Source organism: Pelecanus crispus, chromosome 4 (genome assembly GCF_030463565.1).
Source record: "Pelecanus crispus isolate bPelCri1 chromosome 4, bPelCri1.pri, whole genome shotgun sequence".
Lineage (NCBI taxonomy): Eukaryota > Metazoa > Chordata > Aves > Pelecaniformes > Pelecanidae > Pelecanus > Pelecanus crispus.
Window position 1 is genome coordinate 15894518 of NC_134646.1, and position 27646 is coordinate 15922163.

General features: G+C 40.6%; 1 protein-coding gene across 1 annotated transcript; it reads left to right on the plus strand.

The window, feature by feature from the left end:
* The first annotated feature begins 1891 nt into the window (after positions 1 to 1891).
* Positions 1892 to 26893, plus strand: SMARCA5 (SNF2 related chromatin remodeling ATPase 5). The gene is made up of 24 exons (XM_075709784.1): positions 1892 to 2041; positions 4583 to 4657; positions 7549 to 7715; positions 8453 to 8553; positions 9198 to 9298; positions 11226 to 11405; positions 12864 to 13019; positions 13119 to 13250; positions 14022 to 14090; positions 14618 to 14727; positions 15001 to 15227; positions 16905 to 17026; positions 17115 to 17267; positions 18495 to 18631; positions 19368 to 19512; positions 19740 to 19859; positions 20092 to 20202; positions 20777 to 20890; positions 21090 to 21212; positions 22498 to 22630; positions 23655 to 23773; positions 24746 to 24958; positions 25403 to 25513; positions 26539 to 26893. The coding sequence occupies exons 1-24, from the start codon at positions 1892 to 1894 to the stop codon at positions 26602 to 26604; spliced, it is 3135 nt and encodes a 1044-aa protein (XP_075565899.1). The 3' UTR covers positions 26605 to 26893.
* Positions 26894 to 27646: the final 753 nt, after the last annotated feature.

Below are 27646 nucleotides of genomic sequence, written 5' to 3' on the forward strand. Positions count from 1 at the left end.
GCAGTTTCCCAGAACATGGGAGACGCAGCTGCACAAACCTGTGGGGTTAACGCCGCTTGGGAATGCGGACATAACTACAACTGTAGCAAACCTGCAGGAGTAGACCCGTAGAGCAATTCAGCTGTGGTGGAGCACCCGTTTGCCCACACTGTGTACCACTCAGGGGACTTTTGCTTCAGACAAGCTCAAGTCTGGCTGTTTGGACTTGGCCTCTGTTAGCAGTTGGAGTGCAACAGCGGTGCTCTTGAATCACAGAATCATAGAATCGTTTAGGTTGGAAAAGACCTTTAAGATCATCCAGTCCAACCATTAACCCACACTACCAAGTCTACTCTAAGCCAATCAAGGGTAGACTAGACTAAACCATGTCCCAAAGTGCCACATCTGCCCGTTTTTTGAACACTTCCAGGGATGGGGACTCCACCACCACTCTGGGCAGCCTGTTCCAATTCTTGACCACCCTTTCCGTAAAGAAATTTTTCCTAATTTCCAACCTAAACCTCCCCTGGCGCAGCTTAAGCCCATTTCCTCTCGTCCTATCACCTTCAGGAATTATCACCTTCCTATCACCTTCAGGAATTTACCTTCCTGTTCTGTTTCATCCATTTTGTGCGCTCCAGGGTTCTTCCGGGCTGTGCGCTCTGGCCCGTGGTACCTGCTGGGGGTAAGCGGGGGTGATCAGCGAGGAGCAGTCCTGGCCTGAGCGAAGGTAACACAGGTGTTGATGAGCTTGGTCACGCTCCAGAGCAAGGGGCCGCAGCCCCTGACGGCTTCAAGCCAGGAGTGGACGCTGTGTTTTATTCAGTTGGTCTGTAAAACCGTACTCCTATACCTACAGCTGCTGTCGGGCTCCTTCAGCCAGGTAAAGCGAGGGAGGTGACCTGGGCGGTTAGCTCTGGCACCCATTTTGGTGAACGTTCGAGTCTTTTAATTCACAATTCGCCCTCTCCCGCTGGTAGACGTTCTATCAGATCGACCTGAAAAAAACAACCCACTTGTTTTTACTGAGACCCGCTACTTCATAGCGGTGCTCCCCTCCTCGCATTTTATTTTGATGCGGGTACAACTTAAATTTTAGTAACAGGACTTTTAACTATTTAATTATCTTGCCTGGATAGCAGTGTCACAATGCTAGGTAACTTGAAACGTTTAAAAAGCAAGGGGGGGGGGGGGGGGGGGCTTCCTGATGCACTTTAGAAGCTGAACCGAGAAACGTGTGCCTTTTTTTTTCGATGACTTTTCGACGAAGCCGCTTTATTAGCCGCGTTACTGTAAAAACGCACCCTGGGGACCCGCTTTAACACGCAATGCCGGGGCAGGTGCCGGTGGCCGTGTGGGCTCCGGCCGGGGCCGAGGAAGGGGGGGGGGCGGCGGGGCCCTTGTGCCGCCCCTCGCCTCAGGACCCGGCCTGCCTCGCGCGCCGCCCGCCCGCCCCAACGCCCCGCCAAGCGCGCGAGCCCGCCTCGCTCCGCTCCGCCCCGCCGCCGGCCGTTGCGCGGCCGCGCGCTCCCCCGCGCCGAGGGGAGGAGGGGTGCGGAAGGGAAGGGAGGGAAGAGGCGGGCGGTGACGTCACGGCGGCGGCGGGCGTTGCGGGGGCGCCGCCACTCAGGGGCGAGGCGGCGGCTCGCGCCAGCGCACTGGCTCCCGCCGCGCCGCACGCCGGCGGCGGGGCTCTCGCGAGAGCGGGGAGCCGGCTCGGTTCCTGGTTGGTGGGCGCCCGCCGGGGAAAGCCGGGGCGGCAGCGGGGACGGGCCTCCGCCGGCGGCCGCGCAGCGGGCTCAGCGCGCCGCTTCCCCCCGAGCCTCCCGCCGGGCGGCCGCCCCCTCCGCCAGCGCGCAGCCAGCCGGGCCCGGGCCCGGGCCCCGGCGGAGCATTGTCTGCGGCGGGGATCATGTCCGCCGGGCAGCAGGCGCCGCCGCTGCTGCCGCCGTCGCAACCGGACGAGCCGCCCGCGCCGCCGCCGCCAGGCGCCAACAGCAGCGAGGCGGCGGGGACGGCTCCCCCCGCCGCCGGCCCGGCCGGAGGCGACTCCGAGATGGAGGTCAGGCGCTTTACCCCCGGTGGGGACACCCCCCCCCCCCACCCCCTCTCCCCGGCTCCGCGGGGCTCGGCGGCGGGCCCCGGGGGCGCCGCGGCGGGGCCGCGCCCGGCTTTGCGGCGGCAGGTGCCCGCCATGAGGGACGGCGCCGGCGGGGCGTCCCCGGGCCGCGTGGGGCCGCGGGAGACAATGGAGGGGCGGGCGCGGGCCGGGCCGGGCCGGGCCGTGCGCCGCGGGGCCTCCGGGCCGCTGCCGGGCCCCGGCGGGAGGGAGGGATGGCGGCGGCTGGGGAGGGTGTGCGCGGGGGGCTCCATCCTTCCGCTTCCACTCAGCGCCGGCCGCCGCACACGCTCCCCGGGCGCCGTGTTCCTCCGCCGCGGGGACAAGGGGAGGCTTCGCCGCCGACTCGCTTCATTTATTTATTGTCTTTGAAGCGGGGTCACGGGAGGGCAGGGGGAGCCCCCCTCGCGTCCTGCCGCTCGTGGGGGGGGGGGGGGGTCGCCACCTTTCCCCCCCACGCGCGCAGGGACGCGCCGAAAGCGCAGGGGGCTCCCTGGGCGCCTTACCCGCTTCTGGCGAGTGGCTTTTCTCTCCTCCCTCCCTGAAAAGCCTTCCCGTCGTTTGTGCTTCCTGCTTCAGTGATGGGCAAGTCCCTATTCTAAAGAGCAGTAACGTTTTCCGTCTTCTAAAGTGATTCAAAACTTTTTTTTTCGGGGGGGGGGGGGGGGCGGAGGGTTGTTTGAGGGGTTTGTTTTTTTTTTTTTTGGCAGCAGGTGCTTATTCCAGAAATTTCAAGGGGTTTGAGTGATTGCCTGGAGTTGCAAATTTTATCGCAGGATTGTTTCTTTAACGATGTGAGGAAACTGGTTGGTCCTGCTTTCAGCGCTGGGTGTTTTGTACTCTGAGTCATGCTGTGCAGTCCAACCTACTTGATCTAAATAAATTTGCAAATGCCGTATTTTTCGGATGAGCAAGTAGCCAAAGCACTGTGGGTAATAAGTCCTGCTCGAACCTGCAAAAATAGGGCAATTCTGGGCTGGGGCTAAGCGCGTGGAGGCTGTGAAACGTGTGCTCTGGAGGCTCTCTCTGTGCCTGCTACGTTAGTTCCTTTTCGCGTGAGGAAGGGATTACCTTGCGTAAAGTGATGTTTCAGTTGAAATAGCTTCTTGATAGTCCCGATCATCTGAGAGACTGCTTTTCTTACCCTCCAGCTGAATCGCAAGGTTTTGTCATCTTTTATCGCTCATGATGAGATCAGATGGCATGCTGCTGCTGTGTTTCGCATGTTAGGCATTTCAGGGGAAACGTGAATTTCATATAGACGTTCAAAGAGTCCTATGCTTGTGCTCACTGGTAAGGGAGTGTTGGCTAAATCCACTGGGAGATGAGTGAGAAGATTTGGGTATGAGTTTGGAAGATCTTTAGCTGTAACATTTTATGCTCAGTTCTTTACATTTTGACTGGTGCATGAAACATTTGTGTTAGGATTCTTCTGTTTCCACACGCCTTACCTGCCAGAATTTTGTGAGGAAGCGCCTGCCCACAAACATCCCGTGTTTTGCCTGCCTTTGTTTCATGTTGTTTCTTGCTTTCCTGTTCCTTTGTTCTATACTGGCTAGTAAAGCCTGAATTTAGCACATTTCTTACTTGGCTCAACTAAACAGATGGTTAATAATGATTTCGAAGGCATCTCGTTTGTTTCCTTTTCTTACCATTTCAAGAATTATTTTGTGATATATTGCCTTAGTGTGGTTTAGCAGGGAAGGATCATCCCGTTGGTTTTGGTTTTCAGAACAGAAGATGAAATTACACATGGGGGATGATGGGGAAAGAGTTAACCTAATAACAGGGGAGACAAGGATAAAAAAGCCCTGATCTGAAAGAACAATTGAAGGCAGTATGTCAAGGATTTGACAGGAAGGGGATGAGGGAGGACTGCCCCCTCCCAACCAACTTGTTTTTCTGTTTGTAGTGGTACCATTGGTGATAACAACAATTATTTGATTTAGTAAACTAAACGGGAGAAATGCAGTTTGTTTGAACTTCTACTCCCAGGACAGAACTGCGGTCCAGGTTCTTATTTAGACTTGTTCCCTCGATACAGAATGATGATGGATTGGGGTAATCTGGAAAAAGGAAAAAAACTTGAAACTACCTCTTGCTTTGGGACTGGAGCTAGTTCTTTCACAGAACTCTCCAGAGCTAGCTTTGAGAGGGTTTTAGCTCAGTACCCTAGAAGCGGCATGCCGAGCTCCTGGACCACAGCTGTCTCTCTCATTCACATTGATGTGGTGCTTTAATGATGGAGCTAAATCGGATTACAGAGATCTAGCTCTGTCCCCCACCCTGTGGCAGGGATCTTTGATCCATCTCCAGGTAATTTACAGTAAGTAATAGAAAGCGGACTATATCAAAGCAGCAAAAGGTGGCTGTGCCATCTGATGTGGATAGATAGTAATTTGAAACAAGCTTATTCTCCTTTACATGGGTATCTTCCCTTGTTCAGAAAATAATTTTTTTTTTTCTGATTCTTTTTCATCTCAGGAATCTTTTGAAGATGCATCACCAGGAAAACAAAAAGAAATCCAGGAAGCAGATCCTACGTATGAAGAGAAAATGGTATGTAATATATGGGACTGTGGACAGCTATCCATTACTTATGCAGTTGCTTAAAATAGGCTGAGTTTTCTGCTTGTTTGAAATATCTTAAGTGGATTTATAAAACTATGTCTAGTTATTCAAAAATATTTAAGTAACTTGAAACCAAAAAAACATCCAGGAAAAAAACCCTCAGATCCTGCTCCTTTCTAGCATTTTGTCCACTGGTCCTCTGCTCTTTCTCCACTTCCATTGCATTCATTTGTGGGAATAACTGTTAATGTGTTTTGCTGTTTCTAGGAAGTACAGTCCTAGCAGCTTTAAGGTGCTCTAGATTTAGAAGAATGATATAATGGGAAATATTCAAATGTCTTCGGGGAAAAAAAACTTCAAAAATGACTTAACAACTTTTTATCAGTTTTTATCTGTAGAGTTGTCCTTCCTGTAGGTAGGGGGGATTACAAAGAGTTGAGTATTCACTTTCTCAGTCAGAAGCGGAAAAATTCTCTAGGAAAGCATCCATAAGTATTTAAATGGCTGCTACCTTACTTCCTCAACGTATGGAATCAGTCTAGGGCCTTTTTTATATCACTATTGAATACAGAAGAATAATTCCAGACGTATTTTTGAACTGCAGGAGTAACAGTCCTTTGTAGGAAAAGTTATTTTCTATTTGGGGGACTGAGCAGTAAAAAGAACGGTTTGGTATAAGGCTTTGAGTAGGCACTGCATTCATTTTCAGTTTAAATATGCTTTAATAGGAGGACTTCAAAATACGCGGGTTCTTTCAAACAGTACAGTTTATGGGTCAAAGTAAATAAAACTTAGCTTTCAACATTCACAGGAGGCTGAGGAAAGGTTTGCTGTTTAGGACAAATGCTGACTGTAAGCCTTGGCCAACTTTTCAACCCTTTTACTTTGTCTAGACTGAAAGGGATTTTGTTAGCTTTTTCTGAAATTTAATTTGTTCTTTGTGAAGCTCTTAATTAGAGTCCTTGAGCTTTTGAAGATGGGTCATTCTGTGCTTCACGGGTTAGATAGAACAAAACTTACTATTTATTTTCCTTAGTTTTTTGTTTTTATAATACCCTGAATGTAAGAGATGGAGCCGTCCACTCCTCACCATCTCATTGCATTTTCGTTCTCTGTTCCTCCCTGTTTTCCATTCTTCCTGTTCGTAATTCCAGTGTCTGTGACTGCATGTGGAATTTCTTCATAGGAAAGTGAAACTGATTCTTATAATTTGCTGCTTCCTGTGTTGTTTCTTCTTGCCACTGAAAATAACCCAGTCGTCTTCTGCTAATTTCTTTGTGCTGCTTCCTGGCAAACTGAAGAAAGTGAACTTGGCATTGTCTCTTCTAGTCTCTAGGCAGGCATGATGACAAGGAGAATTGTTTTACTGTCGCAGTAGTCAGAAGATGCACTGCAAAAGAAAACAAGAAGAGTTTCTCTATTGGTAGAAGGATAGCTCAAGGTTGCAGAGTACAGCCTGTTCTTGTCTGTGTCCTATCTAAAAGATACAGATAATGTTCGTTAGTCTCTTAAAGGAATGTCCTTAAGCGTAATGAAAACGAGTTGTAGGGATGTGTGTGCAGTGCCAAAACTTGCAGAAGATTCCCTACTAAAATTTTAGAACAAGGAAGCTTTTGCAATGCACTGTGTATCTCTCCTACTTCTCTTTTGCACGGCCAGTGAAACAAGTACTTAAAAATAAGGATCAGCAATTAGGATAGTAGTAACATCTTACCTGGTTTAACCTTCAGAAGCTGTTATGAAGTAAACAAAAAGTGTCCTATGAAGAATAGACAGGAAAACTTGAATTCAGTGGATGTGGGTTGTAGCTGTGTCAATCAAGCTTAAACTACAGTTAGAGTGAGCCTGACTATTTTGTGGTACATACAGGATCTCTTTCTTCGTCTCTTCTCTTCTCTCACCCCCCGTTTTCCTGTCTTTCACATAGTGCAGGAACAACTTGCTTTAAAGAGGAGAACACTCACAGAGCTGGCATTGCTCTTGCAGAAGTCTGGAACATATGTTCCTTTTTACTAAGAAAACTGACTTCCTGTAACTGTGCAAGTTGCTAAATGCCAGGTTATGTTGTGGCAGCTGGCAGAATGTCAGAGTGGTTGCTGTTAAGTTTGGCACTCTTTTCTGTCTTGATTGTCTGTTCTAAAGTCTTCATGTGGCCTTGGGAAGGTGTGTTGATTCCAAATGAAACCTGTCTCAAAGGAACGGAATGTTTTAGATACTAATATTGTCACCTGTAATCTTTTTTGCACAGCAGAAACAGCAACTCATATCAAAGGGGGCAGTCTGACAAGTTAGGCTGAGCATATCTAAGAGGTCTCTGCTGCTGAAATAGCTGTTCTGGCTTCTAGCTATGGGCTCTTCTTCCCCCTCCGCCCCCTTTCATGCCAGCTCTTTTGCTTATCTGACACCACAGTGAGGTGGTGCATCTCACTGAGCAGGCAACAAAACTAATGTGATAGAAAATAGTTGTTGCCAGGTTGGTGAGATGAACGAGTTCATTGAAGAATCCTGTGTGTGCTGGGTGGGGGTGAATTTCTGGGAGTGCGTCTGTCATTTTTGATAGGAGAAGATTGTTAGGGGGACTCTGTGGCCGTGTCTAGTGTCACCTGTGCCATCTTTGTGTCAAAGTCAGATTTCAGTCTTAGCACAGGTCTTTGATCTTACTGCGTAGCAAAGACTAGCCTTGGCCCGATAAAAGAATATTGAATCTGTCAGCAACAGTTATACCATTGATCTTAATCACCTCTTCTTTGTTATTGTAGCTATGTATATAAAGAAATGTGAATCTATATTGTTTAAAAAGCATTTGTTAGCTTCTTCTTTTGAATGAATACATACTGTAACGTCTCACACTTGTTCCACTTAATTTTCCTTGTCAACAGCAAACAGACAGAGCAAACAGATTTGAGTATCTGTTGAAGCAGACTGAGCTGTTTGCTCATTTCATTCAGCCTGCTGCTCAGAAAACTCCAACTTCACCTTTGAAAATGAAGCCTGGACGTCCACGAATAAAGAAGGATGAGAAACAGAATTTACTGTCAGTTGGCGAGTGAGTGATGACATGTAGGCCAGCTTGTACTGTAATTATGGATTTTATTTGCTTTAGAAGCGTAAGTTAAACTTGCTAGTCTTTTGTCCTATTTTGGGGTGTGTTTTGTGCTGTATAATTGTGGGTTTTTTCACCTGCCCACCTGTAAGTTGAGGGTTATTTAAGAATGCTAGGAGTTAGAAGAATTTCCTGTTGGTGGTAAAGCACTATCATGATTTAAAGTGTTCCAGCATGAAGAAAAGTGGGGGCAGAAAAGTAGAGCATTCGTGGCTGTAAGTTGTAAGAGTTCATGGAGAGCATCAATATAGTGCATCTTATAGGCAGCTTGAAAATCAGAAGTCTAGAAATTTGGATTGCCTTCATTGCAGCTTATATGGCTACAGTATATCTAGTGTTCGGCAGATGTTCCAGAACTCTAAAATACAGTGTCGTTCCCTGTCTTGTAGTTAAAGGCCAGTACTGATGCACACAATTTATCCCTTTCCAGTCACTTTGGTCTAATATTTGAGCCTGCTAACAACGTGGTCATCTTATCTTATTAAGAAGCTAGTGGCTCTAAAGAGTTAAAAAGCAGCATTTCAGTTGATCAGCTAAACACGAGTTCTTTTGAAGAGTCTTGCTAGAAGCTTCTTTAGGTGTTTGCGTTCTGTACTGTAATGATATTGGATTTAATTTTGGAACAGTTTTGCGTCTTTTCAGTTTAGTCAGAAACTTCTTTCTTTCTTGCACTTTTTCAGCTACCGCCATCGTAGAACAGAGCAGGAAGAAGACGAGGAGCTGTTAACAGAAAGCTCCAAGGCAACTAATGTCTGCACTCGATTTGAAGAATCTCCATCATGTGTGTTTCCTCTTTTTTGGATTTTTTTTTTGGTCCCTGTTCTTTTCCTTCAAAACGTTATTTAAAATGAAGTTTATTTTCATCCTTCCCCAGGACATTGAATCAATTCTGGGAGACAGGAGGAGAAAAAAAATCCAGCACCGGTCTAATGGCACAAAATGTACTAGCAAGGGACTGTTTATTTTCAGTCAGGCTAGAAAGATGGTCCAGTGAGTCTTGTCCTTCAGAAATCCAGTTGCTATACTTCCGTTACTAGGAGAGCTAGTTGTTTTTAAGTCTGTAATCTTACAATTTTTACATATGTAATCTATCTTCTGATACAATTTAAAGTACCTAACAGCTTCCAGTTCATTCAACAGAGAATTCAGTATTCTGCTGTTTTAACGTTTGACTGTTTTCTGATTTGAGGGGTGGTGATACAGTTTCTGTCTATTTTGGGTTCTTGCAGAAAACAAAGCTGTTGGAGCAGCTTGCAGAAACAAAACTAACATGTTGCTGTCTCCAATCTGCATTGTCCTTGGAAATTTACTACTTGATTTTGTTCTGTAGCTTAAATAATCAGTGTCAATTAGCAGGCCAAGGGATGGTGAAATACTTGGGTAAGTTTTTACAGATCTTTTAGTCTATTCTTTCATGTCTTTTAGATGTTAAATGGGGAAAGCTGCGTGATTATCAGGTCCGAGGATTGAACTGGCTCATCTCTTTGTATGAAAATGGCATCAATGGCATCCTAGCAGATGAAATGGTATGCACATAGCCTGTGTTTCTGGGGACTTGTGAATACATGTGATACAATACAATTCTTGTTCAGGGTGGGGTTTTTTAATAGCACTAAATGCAATATATAATTTGCCAAATCTTATTTTTCTAGTATGTTTTAAGCCACTAATGTTAAAAGTGTCACAGATATCTTAATTTAAATAATCTGCGCAGGCAGTTTCAGAAATAGGCACATGAAAAGGGAATGTGTCAACAAATAGAAAAATAAAATTTGGTGGAGGGGAGTTGTTCTATAGAATGACGTGTCCTCTATTTTTTTCTCTAAATTGCAGCTATTTTGTTATGGCATTCTCAAGCTGCCCTTGTGAAGAGAGTGTCATGTATGAAAAGAGCAACAAATGTGGGAACGCTTCCTGTTGTTGTTAGGGTAAAATGCAGATAGCAGGGTACGAGTGTCCTATATGGACTGATCTCAGCAGCACGAGCTACACCAGCGGGAAATTTTCTGGGAAAAATGATGCAAAGATAGATGTAGCTAGAGAGCTGTGTTACAATTTCTTTCACACCATGACCATGGACTTTTCAATCAGCACTGACCATAGTAGCTTTTGCTTCTGTTTTTATTCTTTTTCCCTGAAAGACAGGGGATGAATGCAGAAGAAATTGTAGTAGTTGGATGGGCAGATATGTTTTTGCCCTCCAAGTGATTTTAGTTGTACCTGTTTTTCATAAGGAGCAGATAAGGGAAAAGAACAATCTAATTATATTTCAGTATATTGCATTTCTCATACCTTCTGGTAGTTTCTTTTCTGTGTAATAAAACTTCTTCAAAATAAATTAGAGACAAATTAATTTAAATTACTGTTTAGTAACATGTTTAATTTTTAAATAGATCAAGGATTTTCTTCAACATACATGCTTATGAATAGAGGAATTTTTTTTTTCCCCGAGTACAGTTCTAAGTGGAGTGGGCTTGTTTTAACAAAAACAACTGGGAAACTTTGTAAGTCCTTAGATTTGTGGTATTTCAACATCCACCTTGTGTAGTGGAGTTTAAATATTTACTATTAAATATTTTTTGTATCGTTCTTAAATATTAATCCTTTTGAACTTACTAATGCCTTTCACACAGCTTGTAAACACTTTTCCACATCTTACACCAGGTGGAATGTGGTTATTTTGAAGACAAAGACTTCAATTTTAGAAGCAAAAATAACTTGCACTGATGGGTTTCGTTTTTTTTAAATCCCATGTGTTTGAGTCATAATCCTTTTGAATTATTTAAGTAATATGAATGATCTGGTTTTTGCATGTCTTCCTCAGTTTTGTTTTAATTAAAATTATATGCTGAAGATACAAGGTTTTAAATATTTCTGTTGAATAAAGAACAGAGCACTTAAAAATACTTCTAAAGAAGCTCAGTATTTGTTTTCTTCTTTGACATATGCAGCTGTTTACATTCATGTTTGTCTGTCTTCTCACAAGAACTGACATCATGTCGTGGCCCACGAAAGCCTCCTTACAGGGTTCTTACATTTATTCACTTTATTTCAGTTTAAGAGAATGCATACGTCCAGTTTGTAAAGTTCATTGACCTCTAAATAGATAATCTGAGTACACCCTAGTCTACAAAACAAAATTTTATGAAATAATGTTTTCTTGCACTTCTAAGAATGTGTCTTATTTGAAAGGTAAGGCAAAATTCTAACTTTATAATTCAAGGTTTGAAAGATGTTACTCTTGTAACTTTTTTTTATTAAATGTGAGAAGCCGTACAAGCTTTTCCTAACCAAGATTTTGATGCCTTTTGTGAGTAGCATTTTCTTTAATATATCTCACTCATTTCTTCAGGCTGCTGAGTCTTCCATGTTGTACTCAGAGCTTGCTCTTGGATTTTTTTAAAGGTGTTTCCTGAGAGATTTTTTTTTCTGACACGTTAACGTCTCTTACAGGGCCTTGGCAAGACACTGCAAACAATTTCTCTTCTTGGGTATATGAAACACTACAGAAATATTCCTGGTCCTCACATGGTGTTAGTTCCTAAGTCCACTCTACATAACTGGATGAATGAATTCAAGAGATGGGTACCTACACTTCGAGCAGTTTGTTTGATAGGTGACAAAGACCAGCGAGTAAGTTTTGATGTGGTTGTTTTTCCTGTGTAAATCCAACATGTGATCTTGCTGTCCTTGTCCTTCCCTGTGAACGAAAGGTAAAGGTAGTTACTTGGATTTGTAGTGGTTAAACAGTGAGACCTACGAGTGCTACCTACTTGAAATATAACCAGGTTAGAATTCACACGTATGTAGCCCAGCTATTGCTTCATCACTTTACGCTCATAATTTCTTGACCAAATGTTTTCTCTCTCCTTTTGTGAAGGCAGTACACTGTGTAGACCAACAAAACCCGATAAATCTTAGAATAGGAAAATAAAGTGTTTCATGTAAAGTGCTGTTATTTGTATGAATATGTAAGTCTGTGAAAAGTAATTTGTTTTCTGCTCTGTGTAGTACAGTATGTTGTATTGGCTGTAACAGCAGCTCTTGAGAGGATTATGGGGTCTGTCAGTAAGGAACTGTTTTCTGAAAACAGTTGTCAGCTTAATGTTGGAGGGAGCAGGGTGGGTTGGTTGGTAAAAGTAGTATGCAAATGGATCTTACTTGGCTTGAATTTTGTCAAAAGAGAAAATATTGTTCAGCCTCTTATGGCCTTACTATTTCAATCGTTCTCCTTTTGTTTCTTCAGTGTCAGTTCTTTGCTACTTTTTTTTAGCGCAGCAAAGAAAACTTAAAAAACGTGGAATATGATGATGCATCTGTAGATTTGGCAACTGGAGTTACCCATTTATTTATGGAAGGAAGAGTTACTACTGGTGCCATTAAACTGCTTTTGTCAGCAGATTTTTTGTATTCTAAGGGCATCTAGCTCTATTTTCAGAGTTTGTTGGGTTGGAAATTACAAAAATAATGATGAAACTTTAAATAGTTCTGGAGGTCATTGTTCCAGGTCTGATATCTTGTGATTTTTTTAGTGCATCTTTTTTGAATCCAAACGTTCTTATTCTTTCTTCAGTATATGTCTTGCTTGTATGAGTTAAGTTCTTGACATTTATACTTCTCTGTATTTTGAATTCTAATTAGTGTGTCCGCTTTTAACCTTGGGTGTCAGCATTCTAGAAATCGTTCAGTTAGCCAAATAAAGCTGTGCTTGGGATTATTTTTTATATTCAAGACCTACCGTTTTCTAAACTTAAACCAAAGCAAACCTACAGAAAATTAATTCTGAGTTCTGATGTTACAGTTCAACTGTTGAAAACCTCATGTGTGTAGGTAGTCATCTGCAGTTTCCAAAGCCAGCAGTTAGAGCTGAAATCCCTTCTCTGCTCTGCCCCAAGGGTTTTAGCAGCCTCAGCACTGACAAAATTGTCAAGCTTTACAATTGTTGTATGTTTTATTGCCTCTATAATTAATTTTATCTTTTCTTTCAAATTTAGCAGCAACATTGTCTTAAAATTTTTAACAGCGCTAAGTGTGTTCTTTTGGTTTAGATTTGACAAAGCCTCAGTAACTAACTGTCACCTTGCTGTCTAGGCTGCTTTTGTCAGAGATGTGTTGTTGCCTGGAGAATGGGATGTCTGCGTAACATCATATGAAATGCTTATCAAAGAGAAATCAGTATTCAAAAAGTTTAACTGGAGATACCTAGTTATAGATGAAGCCCACAGGATTAAAAATGAAAAATCAAAGGTAATTTATACTTCTGTATACTTCTGTGTGGGGTTATTAGGTGGTGGTGCGGGGACTAGTAACATTTTTATATTTGCTCATTGTCTTGATGTTCTTCAGTTATCAGAAATTGTGAGGGAATTCAAGACTACAAATCGGCTGCTATTAACTGGAACGCCACTTCAGAACAACTTACATGAACTCTGGGCACTTCTTAACTTCCTTTTGCCAGATGTCTTTAACTCATCTGAAGTAAGTCTTCATTTCTGCTAATCAAATTAAATGAACTTTGCTGGTTTTCCAGATCTGAAAATAGACCTGAATATGTATAGTTAGGAGTATCAGTTACTGATAACGATAGACGGACAGTTAGAAATGTTTCCAGAATTGTGAAATATAGTAGGGTAGACTATTTTTCTCAGCTTGGTCATTTTTAAGGGCTGTTGTGAGCTTAGCAGATATAAGAGGTATTTAAAATCACAATGTGAAGATGATCTCTACTGCATTTCAAAATAGGTTTAAACGTTGCGATGGCTAAACCAACTAACTTTGTTCTTATATTTAAAAGTTACCTTATTGTTTATCTAAGACTTCTTTCCTGTGAGTTGGGAGATACTATATAATGAGCAATAGACTTCACAAAGAGAAGCATGCACTTAACTGTTTTGATGAATTGGCAGTGTAATAACATCTGTAGAAGGGGAAGCCTTGTCCTGCATTACAACAAAATATTACTTTTTCTTTTTCATTTTTCATCAAATGTTGCAGTAGTATGCTTCTTCCAGATGGAATTTTTCCAATGGAGTGATATGAGTGAATCTTTTTCAGCAGAAAAAGACTCACATATTGATTCTTCCCCCCCCACCCCCCCACCCCCACCGCTTCCAATAGTACAGAGGGTAATTAGTTCTTTTACTTACTGCCTATGTAAGAGAATCACTTAAGTTGTATTTATTCACCATTGTAATGACATTGCATCTTGAAAGGAAACTTCTTAACATACCAATGATTTTGTTGATACAGGACTTTGATTCATGGTTTGATACAAACAACTGTCTAGGGGATCAAAAATTGGTGGAACGTCTCCATATGGTAAGTCTTTCTGCTTTTTGTGTGTCACATTTACCTAAGTTAGGTTCTAAATAATTCTTCTAATGCTTCTTGTGACAGAATATTAGGGTAAGATAACTTATTCCAGAAACTATGGTAGACTTTGAGAACAGGTTGGTGAAGCTCAGAAGATGATCTATTTCTTGAAAAGGAAATTGTTTTGGAGGGGGGAGAAGGGTCAATTGTTCTGGCTTTCAGGGTTCTGAAATGCGTACATTAAAAATATTGGCTATCAAGACACTATTTCAGTCAAGCAAAATTAATAAAGAATCGACAGGCATAGAACCATCTGAAAGATGATTTTGGCCTAATCTTTGAGTCTTCCAAAGAAAGCACGTGTATATTGCCACATATAATAACTTGTTCATATAGATTGCTTTTGCAGATGATCTGGTAATAGGTCTGGTGTTTGAGCATTTATGATAGAGAATATCTACACTGCTTTTGTCTGTTGACCTGTTCAGTGTTTCAGTTCCAAAATATGGTTAATGATGCAATCTCAATTTCAGGTGCTACGACCATTCCTTCTACGTCGCATTAAGGCTGATGTAGAGAAAAGCTTGCCTCCAAAGAAGGAAGTTAAAATTTATGTGGGTCTCAGCAAAATGCAACGAGAATGGTAATGCACATTCTTGGCTGTGCTGTGGTTAAGGCTTAGAAGGAATGTGCTGCTTGTGACTTGATTATTGTGTGGAAGTTGATTTAATTCCTTCTGGTGTACTCCCAACTCATACGTACTTCCTTGTGACGCTTTTGTGGGGACAAAACTTTGCATATTGGGGAGAGTTACCTGATGAAGTGAGGGGGAGGGTGAGCTTTTGACTATACTTATCATTTAAAGAAAGGCCCACTTTGTTTTAGAGTTACAAAAGTTTTTTCTTTCTTTGTGTAGGTATACACGAATCTTAATGAAGGATATAGATATATTGAATTCAGCTGGGAAGCTGGACAAAATGAGACTGTTGAATATCCTCATGCAGCTGCGAAAATGTTGCAATCATCCATATCTCTTCGATGGAGCAGAACCTGGTCCACCTTACACAACAGATATGCATTTGGTCACCAACAGTGGCAAAATGGTAGTATTGGACAAATTGCTACCCAAGTTGAAAGAACAAGGTATGCATCTCGTTGTTGTTTGAGAGTTGTTTGGTTCAATGATAAAAATGAAGGTCAGTGCTTCCTGATGTTTCCGTGTATCCTGAGCAAAAACCAGCACACTTTAGCCAGGATTATTGTTGGTTTCTAGCATGATACCAGCTTGTCGAGCACTGCATCTTAAATAGTTGATACAAAAACAATTTGCGAAGTGCCTTCATAAATAGTTGGATCAATAGTCCATTATGGCTTTTTGTGATGGCGAAATGTTTTGATTATTTTTTTTTGTCCCAGCCAAATTGAGACCACAGAAACATCAGTTGGTCTGGGCCTTAGGTTTTCTTAGCATTATTAGCTGTTTGAAACATAATCATGTGGTATTTTAGCCACTCCTTTGATTTGCCATGAAGTACCATTTCAGATTCAAATCTTCATGTAGGGTGAAAGTCCAGTCCTTTGTGAAATGTTGGTCTTTCTTGCTGGATATGATTTTGAGCAGCACCTGAGTTTTTTCAGTGAATTCTTTAAGGCACATGAACATGAGGGAACACTCAGTTATTTTAAAGTTATTTGACAGTAGGGACAAAGCTCTGGAATACGTGACTGTAAAACTCAGTCACCACAGAATTTTTGACTCTGGAATAAATTTTTAACTCTATTTTAATGGGTATGCTTACTGAAGTAACTTGGCTAAAGGAGTGGAGGAAAGTTTGTGACTGGAGAGCCATTGCAGAAAAATACAACCAAATCCAAACCTCAGCCTTAGGTAATGTAAAAGTAACCTGTTCTTTGTGTCCAGATGTCATTCAAGCAGCTGTGGCGATATGCATCATTGTAAGACTGAAAAAGAAGAATTTAGTGGTCACTGCGCTTTTTTTGATCTTGGTTTACTTTCTGCTATGAGGCTTCTTGTTGAGATGTGTCAATTAAAATTGGCCTGGTCTTAAATCAAATTACCATCTTAAACAAAAGAGAGTTCATTATGAGACCTTGAGTCCAAAGGACAAAAAAAAAAAAATCAAACTAGGAGAATATAGGGGGAAGTGGAAGCTTTTTAATATTCTGTGTTTTACTTAAATCTCTCAAGTAGGTTGGAAATGGTTGTGTGTATATGCATAGATTATTGAACATTTACATTTTTTGGAGGTTATGCTTGACAAGTCATTAAGAACAAGTCCCTTTATTTCTAGATATCTTAAATCCAAACCAAATACTTCAAAATTTCATTATTTTGACTCCTGATGTTTTTATATTTGCGTTACCATCTTACTCTGCTGTGTCTGGGAACATTTTGATAAGGAGTACAACAGAAAACAAAAGCAAAAAAGCAGCCTCTAACTAGACTTGCCCCATGGCAAGCACAGGAACCTGCCGATTAGTAGCTAAACATCGATAACTGCTATGAATTCCATCTAGCACACTCCAGTCACATTGGTCATTATCTGGAATCCTTCGAGCCCCACGTTGGGCACCAAAAAGGACTGGTGTGGTTTAACCCCAGTAGGCAGCTAAGCCCCACACAGCTGCTATGATAGCAGCAGCTGCAGCCCTGTGTTATACACTGGCTTCTGAAATTCTAACTTCTTCTCTTCTTAGTACGTGGAGCTGCCCTCCTTCCCTTTCTGGTAATGCAAGCTTGCAGAGTTTGATAAATCTTAAGTTTTGATGAAAACATAAGGAAGCTTTTTACCCAAACAGGTTCGAGAGTCTTAATCTTCAGTCAGATGACCAGAGTCCTGGATATCTTGGAAGATTACTGTATGTGGCGAAATTATGAATATTGTAGACTGGATGGACAAACACCACATGACGAGAGACAGGTATTTAAAATTTTAAGTATTTCACTTAAGTAAAAATAGTAGTTGTAAAACATTTGTTTTAACTGATATGTTCCTTTTATTTATTCAGGCATCTATTAATGCATATAATGAACCTGGTAGCTCAAAATTCGTGTTCATGTTGAGTACACGGGCAGGAGGTCTTGGAATCAATTTGGCTACTGCTGATGTTGTAATTCTTTATGATTCTGACTGGAATCCACAAGTAGATCTTCAAGCTATGGTAAGAATCCAGATGGAAATTACGTTCTTTTTTCTTCTCTTTTCCTCACAGAACTTTCCTAGAAATGTGTGTGTGTGGCTATTTCCAAGATAAATTGGTATTTTTCTTGTTTAGGACAGGAGTAGTACTTTTAAGACTGATTTTCAGCTCTGCTGCAGCTTCTACTGCATAGAACCCTTAGTCACATTTGGGATATACAACGATTTATGCAGTGGCAAAGGCTGAGTATATGCTACAGTATTCTTAGTAGTGTTTAATGAGACTAGCCTATTTTGGTTTAAAAAAAGAAAAGATCTAGCATGGTATGTGTTAATCCCAAAACTATAAAGCTTTACCTCTGTGGGGAGTGGAGGTGAGTGTTGTTTACACTGTGTTCTCTGGTACCTTGGAAATGAGAAAAGAAAAGCTGAATTAAACTTTTAAAAACCTGCTTTTATGGTGGTGATAAGTGAGCAAGCTCCTTATAGCAACAACCATCTTCAGTTTTTCTTAAGTATATTTACATGCATCTGCAACATCAGGAGTAGTGTGAAGAACACTACTGACCACATAAGAAAGTTTTTCAATGTTTTTCAACAAATGAGGCCTTTCAGTGACAAATTTTGGAAATTGATTTTTAATTATTTCAGTTAAGCTGTACATTCTCAAGCAGTCTAGCAAAAATTAGTTCAAAAGAATGATGCAACTGGTGTCTGGAAGCTAAAGCGAGATAGTTCCAGCTAACACTAAAGGTGTATGTTCAGAATACTAATTTTCACAGTGGTTAATGATTTGCCAGTCAGGTGAGGTGGTGCATTGTGTTTTTCTTGAACTGTTTGTGGCACAACTGAACAACTTAGAAAAAGGTACCTTTTGGTCAGTACAAAGATAATTTCTTAAATACTTTGATGTTACAGAAGGTTACATAAAGTCAGAAGCATCCAGTCTTCTCCCCTGTGTGATTTAACAAAAAAACCCAAAACAAAACCCTAACACACACTATATTTAGGTATCACATCGGGAGACAAACTTGTTGATGTTACTTAAAAAAACACCCCAAAACTTGCAATGCAGATAAGAATGTGCTGACTTGGGTAGCCATGTTACCTGGGTGTGTATATAAAGATTTAACTAACCTGTGCTATTCTGTTTTGTAAATTAGTATGTTGAAACTAATGAAAATTGAAGACTAGTTATATAGTCATGCTGGAAACCAAGTACTGAATTTTTTTTTTTTATTTTGCCTAGGATCGAGCACACAGAATTGGCCAAACAAAGACTGTTCGAGTGTTCAGGTTTATCACAGACAATACAGTGGAAGAAAGAATAGTGGAACGTGCAGAAATGAAACTCCGGCTAGATTCCATAGTTATTCAGCAAGGCAAGTAGTATGAAGGCAATTTGTATATATGATGCGATTCTCTTCTTTTTTCCAGAACAGGTAAACTATGGCAAAATCAGCTAGTAGGAATTAATGGGAATGTTTTCGCCTCGACTGAACTCTGAAGATAGAGTGCAAAGGCCTGATCCACTTGAAAATTTATTTTAATTGTAGGGGTAGGCTTTTCCTCACTAACTTTTTGATTACCTGCCTAGTGATACATGCATACAAGTGGATATAGTCAGATTTTTTTTTTTTTTTTTTAAATCACTCAACTTCTTTGAACTAGAGAAATTAATGCCTTTCCATTTTTAATAGATGGGGAAAAGTGATGACAATGTAACCTTCTTGGTTGACTTGACTGGAATCAGTAACTATTTCTGAAAAAAAGATTAAATAAGGCTTAGTCTGGAAATTGTGAAAACGTGCAGCATAACAAAGCGTATGTGGAAGACCTCACATCCAAAATGATGTTTGTTGAACATAGTTAATGTATTGTAAAGTAAATGTATGTGGTCCCTGGTTGGATTTTGCTGGCTTTTGGGTTTGATTTGGTGGGTGGTGGTTTTTTTTTTTTTTTTTTTTTTTTTTTCCTTTTCTTCATTTGGAATGTCCTTTACTGAGGAAAAGGATATAGCTCTAACTTGGAAACGTAGAGGGAGAAAAATCATGTATTGCTCCTTCTGTAATGTAAACTTGTTAGTTAGTTGCTATCCTTCAATGCTTTTATCTTCAGGAAGACTGGTGGATCAAAACCTGAATAAACTTGGGAAGGATGAAATGCTGCAAATGATTAGACATGGAGCGACACATGTATTTGCCTCAAAGGAGAGTGAGATTACAGATGAAGATATTGATCACATTTTGGAAAGAGGTGCAAAGAAGGTGAGATAAAGTTTAAAAAAATGGAAGCCCACCTGTAGGCCTAAATTTGGTGGCAAGATAGTATATCTCTGGATGATAACTTGATTATAAGCTGGAGAGAATAGGGTTTTTGCTATTGAGGATTTGCTATTGATCAAACATGTTTGTTTTTTCTGCTGTTGTAAATGAGATGTTTTATAATGGAGTACCTTTCAAAATTGCTGCTGTTTTTTCCTCTCTCCTCCAAGACTGCAGAAATGAATGAAAAACTTTCAAAGATGGGTGAAAGCTCACTCAGGAATTTCACAATGGATACGGAGTCCAGCGTGTATAATTTTGAAGGGGAAGACTACAGAGAAAAACAGAAGGTAACACTTAAATTTCTTTTGGAAGAAAGCACTAAGTTGTATGACTGAACCACGTTTATTTAAGAAGTGTTGGTTAAAATACAGTATAGTCTATGAAAATAGCTTATCAGTTTTGTTACTTATTTAACGAAGTAGATGTAGACCTAGTTTTATATAAAACTTGTAGCTGGTCTGAATGTTTTGCCAGGCTTAGTCTTAATACTTTTTGGGGTGGTGGGATTTGTTTTTATAGATGGCATTTACAGAGTGGATTGAACCTCCTAAACGAGAAAGAAAAGCCAATTATGCTGTGGATGCTTACTTCAGAGAGGCCCTTCGAGTCAGTGAGCCAAAAGCACCCAAGGTGAGTTGACTAATTTAAAAAAACCAAATTGTTCAAACATGCACGATAAATGGTTAAACCTGAAAGGAAGAAATTGGTCTTTATTCATAAAAACTGCAATTTAAATTTAGAAAAATCTAAAGGACTTGAGACAAACTTCTGTGAGAAAAATGTAAGAGCAGCCTGCAACTTGGAAGATGTTAGGAGGGTGAGACCAAGGTGTTTCTCATGTTACTTTTATTTAAGCAGCTGTGGCTTTTCCTTACCTGTGGAAGATTTCCTTACTGAGCTCAGAACACCTGAACTTTGTTCAAGGGGATGCATGTGTGACTCTTTCCCCAGCTGTCTCCTCCTCCCAAAAGACCCTCTCCCCTTTTCTTATGCGTCTTCTACTTTTAGAATTCTCCATGGTTGTAGTTATCTCTTGGACGGTGTGGGCTTTTTTTTTTTTTTTTTTTTTTTTTTTTGGTAAAGACAGTGTGGTTTTGTAAAAATAAAGCTTGCTTTTTTTGCTCATAAACTGAAATCAGTTATTACAGGCAAACAGATTCTGGATGTGAGAGAGAGTCAAATACAAACTTTGTATGTATTTCAGGCACCACGGCCTCCAAAACAGCCAAATGTACAGGACTTCCAGTTTTTTCCTCCACGCCTCTTTGAACTATTGGAAAAAGAGATTCTCTACTACAGGAAAACAATTGGGTACAAGGTAATTGAAGTATTCACACATGGCAACAGTTTACTGCAACATTAGGAGAATATGTACTTGTCCTGCCTTTCACGCTAATTTAAATGAAAGAAAATCATGTTGAACTGAACAAATGATTAGGTTATATGAAGAGAAAAGTGATAATTAGCAATTACCTGTGAAAAATTAATCAAATTTTACAAAATGCAAAACCTTTCAGGTACCTCGTAATCCTGATCTGCCAAATGCAGCCCAAGCACAAAAGGAAGAGCAGCTTAAGATTGATGAGGCTGAACCTCTTAATGATGAAGAACTAGAAGAAAAAGAGAAGCTTCTAACCCAGGTATAGTTGGGTCCGTAGTGAGACTGAAATCAGCTGAAGCTTGCTTTGTGTTTTACAGTGTTATAGGAACACTTCTTGGTCTGTGGTTCACATGTGCCATAGTTAACACAGCTGCAAATTTTGGTTCATACTGAAAAGAGGTTTAGCGTTAGGTTTGTCATGGGCCTGAACACCTTTGAAGCATGCCCACCAAATTAGCGTATTCAGATTCTACTGGACCTGACTGATGTTCTGTGTATTTTAAGCCTGAAGAGTAAGAACTAGCCCAGTGTCAGAGTCTGGCTTCCCAATTTTGCACTGACTGTGGGCTGTGACATCTTTTCTCAGCTGTGGGACCTTGCAGACTAGCTGCAGAGCTGAAGGTGCTACTGTCCACATTATTTAAAGCCTATCTTCTGCCAAAGTATTAGTCCCATGTGGAAGTAAGTGAATCCTGCAGGGAGGTGAAAGGTCAGGATAGTGTCCCCCTGTTTTAGAGGATATAAGCTGACCAGGTATATAATTAGGTCGCATATATATTTAAATAATGTAAAACGTGTTAAGGCCTGTTACACCTTATCTGGGTATTATATTTTCACATTGTATTTTGTGGGGGCGGCAGTGAATGACAGGACAAGATCTCTTGTTGAAGCAGTAATGCACTGGAACAGTTCACTATTAAAAACAGTACAACAGTTGTTGTAAGTTGTGGCTAAATCATAACATGGCTGGCAGAATGTTTTACTGTTTGTAAAAGTTGTTGCTAATATGAAATTAGCCTGTTTGTTTTGGCAGCTGATAATTTCAGCATTACTATTTCTGTCCCTACTGAGTATCATCGCAAGATCGCTTTAGACCTTCTGAGGGAGAGTGACCAGGGAAAGTGGCTGATGGCATCGTCTGTGAGGCACTTGGTGGGCTGTTTTGACAAAACCAAACCATTCTAGAGACTATTGCTTTGCTTGAGGGATTGTTTGCTTCTTAAAAAGTGATCCCATGTGCTCTTTCAGAGAATATTGGTAGGAGGGATTAATTCATGAGCTGAAGACTCTTTTATGTGAAACTAGTAGATAGTTAGAGACCCAGCGCTGATCATTATGCAGTATTTGGATGGCGAGACTACAGTGACTGCAGTATAAAACCAGTTTTTCTACTAACATTAAACTGCAGAGAAAGCAGAGGTTTAATGCTGTTGGAATGATGGAAGTGTTACAGGCTGTTTAAAGAAAAGAACTCTGTTGAAACAAATTTGGAGAGACACAAATACTGAACTTCTGTGCCATGTTTCCTTTTGATTGCTATAAAGGGATTCACTAACTGGAATAAGAGAGATTTTAACCAGTTCATCAAAGCTAATGAGAAGTGGGGCCGTGATGACATTGAAAATATAGCACGAGAAGTAGAAGGGAAAACCCCAGAGGAAGTCATTGAGTATTCAGGTAACTTCTTAAGTAGTCGCCTCTGTGAGTCCATATCCCATGCTGCTTTCCTAGTTTGAACTGCCTATGAACATGGTAACATCTTAATTCTGAGAATTTCTTACATGGCTCTTGAAGACTTTCAGGGTAGAATTGTACTCATGGATTTGGGACCCAGTGATCTAGGTTTTACCATGTTCAGCCCCCTGCATAATTAAAGGTGTAGTAAAATGTGCATATTAACTCTTACTGACCCATTTTAATATATCCTAAATCTACTCTAACTGCATAGTGCTGTCTTCAATTCCTGTTAATTTTTGCAAAAAAAAATGCTGAGAAACAATGCTTAGCTGGGGAGATTCCACTTTTCCTTGTATTCACTAACCGGTAGTTTTCTTGAATCTTTATTATCACCTTTATTACCTCATCCCCATCAAGAGTAAACATTTTGTGAGTGAATATATAATGGCCATTGGTTTTTGCAACCAAAGTCCACTTGGCTACTTACCTCTGATGTCTCAGAATTGCTTTCTACTGTAGTGCAGCTGCAAGGTCCTGGGGCTAAATTTCTAAAGGTGTATAGCAGCTTACAGATATGAAAAGTTCTTTTAAAAACAAACAAACAAAAAAACCCCACCCTTTTATTGAAACACGTAACTGTCTTTTAGACACTTGCTCTTGTCTTTGGCCACGTGGTTGCCCTCCCGCTTCCGTCTGTAAAAATGTATTGCTGTTGTATCAGTTTCCATTTTAAGAAGCTTTTTTTCTTTGAGAAGGAGATTGGCTAGCAAAAACCTCTCTGGCCTGTATCACACTTCATTTAAACTGAGGACTCCTCTCTACCCCCTTCAAAATAGCATTTCTAATACTGCAACGCATGGTATTAGGAAGTGAAGGTTCCTTGTTGGGTAAAGGCACGCCTATTTTTATACAGCAGTAAGTTCTGGTAAAAGGAAGGAACATCTAACATCATATTTTTAAGGTAAAAAAAACCCCTGACTTTTAAGATGCATGATAAGAAACTAACCAATTGTTCTTTTCTTAGCTGTGTTCTGGGAAAGATGCAATGAACTCCAAGACATAGAGAAGATCATGGCTCAGATAGAAAGAGGAGAAGCCAGAATTCAGAGACGAATCAGCATAAAAAAAGCACTTGATACAAAGGTATCTTTGCATGTTTCTTGCTTCCTTTATTTCCCTGTGCCAGGGAGGTGAGATGCAGGACTCTGTGTTACTAATACATGAAGACAACATGTTGGGCATGGTATTTGCCTCTTTTGCGTGTTCCTCAGGAGTTGCTTGCTGTAGCTTTTCCATTCCATGGCAGTGCTGTCCTGGCTGATGGCTATGATGATAACTTTAGATACGGCCCAACCTGTTGTTTGTAACTATCATCTTTATCATAGGACAAACAGTTCATAGTACCACATTAACAAACTCCCAATAACTACGTGCTTTTTGAAGAAGCACAATTTCTTTTGGATGCGTGTAACTGAAAATGCTATATATAGGTTTAGAGCACTTAAAGGGAAGACTTACCAAGCAGAGGTGGCTTTCGCTCTGATCTGTGTTTCACCAACCAGGGTTTGGTAATGAACAGATTTGTAGTAAATTAAGACAACGTATCAGAATTTTCCCCCCACTTCAGGTTTGACTAGTTAGTTATCTCTTCTCAGGAAGTCAGGGGAAGAACTGTGTCTGACTCAATTAACCAGAACGGAGCTGAACCGTGTGCTACAGTCTCATGAACCTTTTTAGTCTTACTCTGATTTTGACCATTCCTGAGGATTTGTATGTTAAAAAGGATCATTGCCATTGGAAGCCTGGCAGCTCTTGACTGTTTCCAAATGGAGGCACAGGTCTGAAGTCTGCTGTTAGTAAAAAGACGACAGACAACACTGTCTTGTCTAAACCAGAATTTACCAGTTTAGATGGTGGGGGCAAATGCACTGTCTAGAACCCACAGTTCCTTACATGTGGTGACTTTGTACCAGAGATCATAAAAGATCTAGTTTTCTGACTTGATACTGTTCATCTGCCTGTCTTCATGTGATGTATGGCTTTCGCATAAAACAGGTCCATGCTAATTTTGAACTATTTCTTAGTTGTATATGATCTTTTTTTTTGTTTGTTTAGATTGGCAGATACAAAGCCCCTTTCCACCAGCTAAGAATATCATATGGTACTAATAAAGGGAAGAATTACACTGAAGAGGAGGATCGCTTTCTAATCTGCATGCTTCACAAGCTAGGCTTTGATAAAGAAAATGTCTATGATGAATTAAGACAGTGTATCCGAAACTCCCCGCAATTCAGATTTGACTGGTTTCTCAAGTCCAGAACTGCAATGGTATGTAGTAATCTCTTCTGCTTCTTGTTCGTGAATGCCTGTAACCACACAGTTATACACCAGGCTGATGAAATACTGAGGTATGTGCATGTGTACAATACGTTAAAATTTTATCGACTTTCCAACAACCGTAGTGGGTGGGAAATGCAGTAAACTAAAAAGTCTTATGGGAGGAGAAATTCAAAATTCCAAGGTACTGTTTTTCAAAATCAACATGACTTTGACTTAAATACAAACATGTTTGTAAAAGCAAACATCTTTCCTTTCAAATCCATTCCTGTGAAGCCAGCTAAGTAACTGTCAAAAAATATTTCACTCCTTTTTCGCTCTGCCAAGATGTAGCAAAAAAACCTTACCTACTTAGGGGTATTTCTGATATTCTAATATAATTTTTACATTAAGTGGCTGCCTAAATGTAGTGAGTGAATATGTTTTGCAATTTAGGAGCTGCAAAGGAGATGCAATACTTTAATCACCCTGATTGAAAGAGAAAACATGGAACTGGAAGAAAAGGAAAAGGCAGAAAAGAAGAAACGTGGACCAAAACCATCTTCGGTAAGATTTAAAAAGGTCTTTCTCTGGAAAAGCTTATTTGAAGACTGGGTCCTTTTCCAATTGTCTGTGATATCTAAAGTTATTTAAAAACAACAAAAAACCTTACAGGGCAGTGTTAACGGCTGCTTAAAGTTCATGCTGTCATTCAGCTAGTACGGTTGTGGATGTCAAACAAAGGCAAATAAGTTTAGGTTCTAAATTGCAGCCCAGGTGCTTTGGAGCAGATAAACTTGCTATGGTTTAGATCACTGAGTTGGTACACTGTATAGGTTTACCCTGGTAAAATAAACCAGAGATTTATTTGGCCTTTTGATCAATTTTTATCCCTAAAGAAATGATGCGTTTACCACCGAGGGATCCATAGGCGATACAGACCGTTGGTTCCACTTTGAGAATGCTACAGATCTGGTTACAAGTGTTCCTACGCAGACTCTGCTGTCTGCCGTCACTTTCCTTGTACGGGGGGTTGGTCGTGAAATGGGCTTCTAGAGCTGGATTTGAGAAAACGGCACATACGCTTGACTACTTTGCTCACTAAACTCAAAGTACTGCTAAATACGGAGGCCTGTTTCGTAAAGGAAATACCAACTTTACCCGTTTTCTCGCCTAGATTTGTTGTTCAAGTTGTCGCCTAGAGCTGTTGTATCAAAAAACTTAGACACACAGCTTACTTTGCAGATATGCAGAAATCAGTAAAGTTGTGGATTAATAATTTTTATGACTGTTTACAGAATATTTAAACAGGTATTTTGAAATACCATTTCATAAATAGGGAGCTTTACAACATTTGCTTCTATACACTTTTTACTTCTATGAAATCATACTCTTCCAGAATTGGAAGAATACAAACCAATGGCTATCCTGAGGAGGATGTGCATATTTGCCACATTACAACATTTGCAATTTATCACATTTTAAAGGGGCCGGGGTGTAAATCATCTCCACCCACTTCGACTTGAAACGCATTGCTTGCTTACAATCTTTTTGTATCACAATAACTTATTAAAAAAACCCTTACCTTACAGGCACAGAAGCGCAAAATCGATGGTACTCCTGATGGTCGTGGAAGAAAAAAGAAGCTAAAGCTGTGAATGCAGATTTTTTGTAATCACTAAATTTAAAAAGTAGTTCTTTAATTTACGGGTCTTCATAAGATGTACTGTATAATGCTCAACTATTATGTCATTAAAGGACATCGGGTTCATCTGTTTACTGAACTAGAAACATAGTACTTAATGTAGTTTCACTTTTTTAAATGCAACAGCTGTGCTGAATTTTTTTTACCATTAACACTTGAAGTAATAAATAGGCTTCATTTATTAATAAGGCTTCACGTGACTTTTTTTTCATTCATATTTCCACTGGAACACCTACTTATTTAGTCATCCCCCAATGTTTTTTTTTCCTCTTAGGGTGTTGTGAACACTTTTTCTGTTACAATCAACAGACCTGTTTAGCTGTGTTTTCTTGTTACAAGCAACCACCAGCCAGACCCCATTTCTGGAAAGTCTGTGGCTTTGACCTTACCTTTATTGAACTGCATTTTACTGCACAGGTAGCCTCTGTACTTCGACATCAGTGAAAGGCCAGGTATTTACCTCAAGAACTAATGATCAACATACATACAGATTAGAAAAAATGATAACATTTTTCTGCTTAACATCTGTGCCAGAAGAAAGGTAGGTCAGTCAGTCAGGCTGAGGTTTGTACTTAGAAAGGCCTAAGAATGGTAGAATTGTTTTTATCACCAAACAGCAACAAGTCAGAACAGAAAACATAACAACATGTGAAACAACTCACTCCTCTCAAACAGCTGTGGTAAATGCAGGGACAGTCTTGATTAGTGTGAAAAGAACGGGTGCTGACTTTAGGTGCGCACGGTTGTACTGTCTGGCAATCCACACTGTTCACCGAGCTGGTCAGACTGTACCATGCATGAGTGTTCCTCCGCTATCCTTCGGTTTTTATGTATCTGGCATATAATGACCAAGATCAAATCGTGTGTTTCCCAATGCTGTCATCTAATGTAGCATAATTTTGGAATTTACTAGGGGGAAAAAAAAAAAAAAACCAAACAACCAAACAAAAAAAACCCAGAACAAATGCTCAGTTTGCACTGAGTAATCTTTGCTC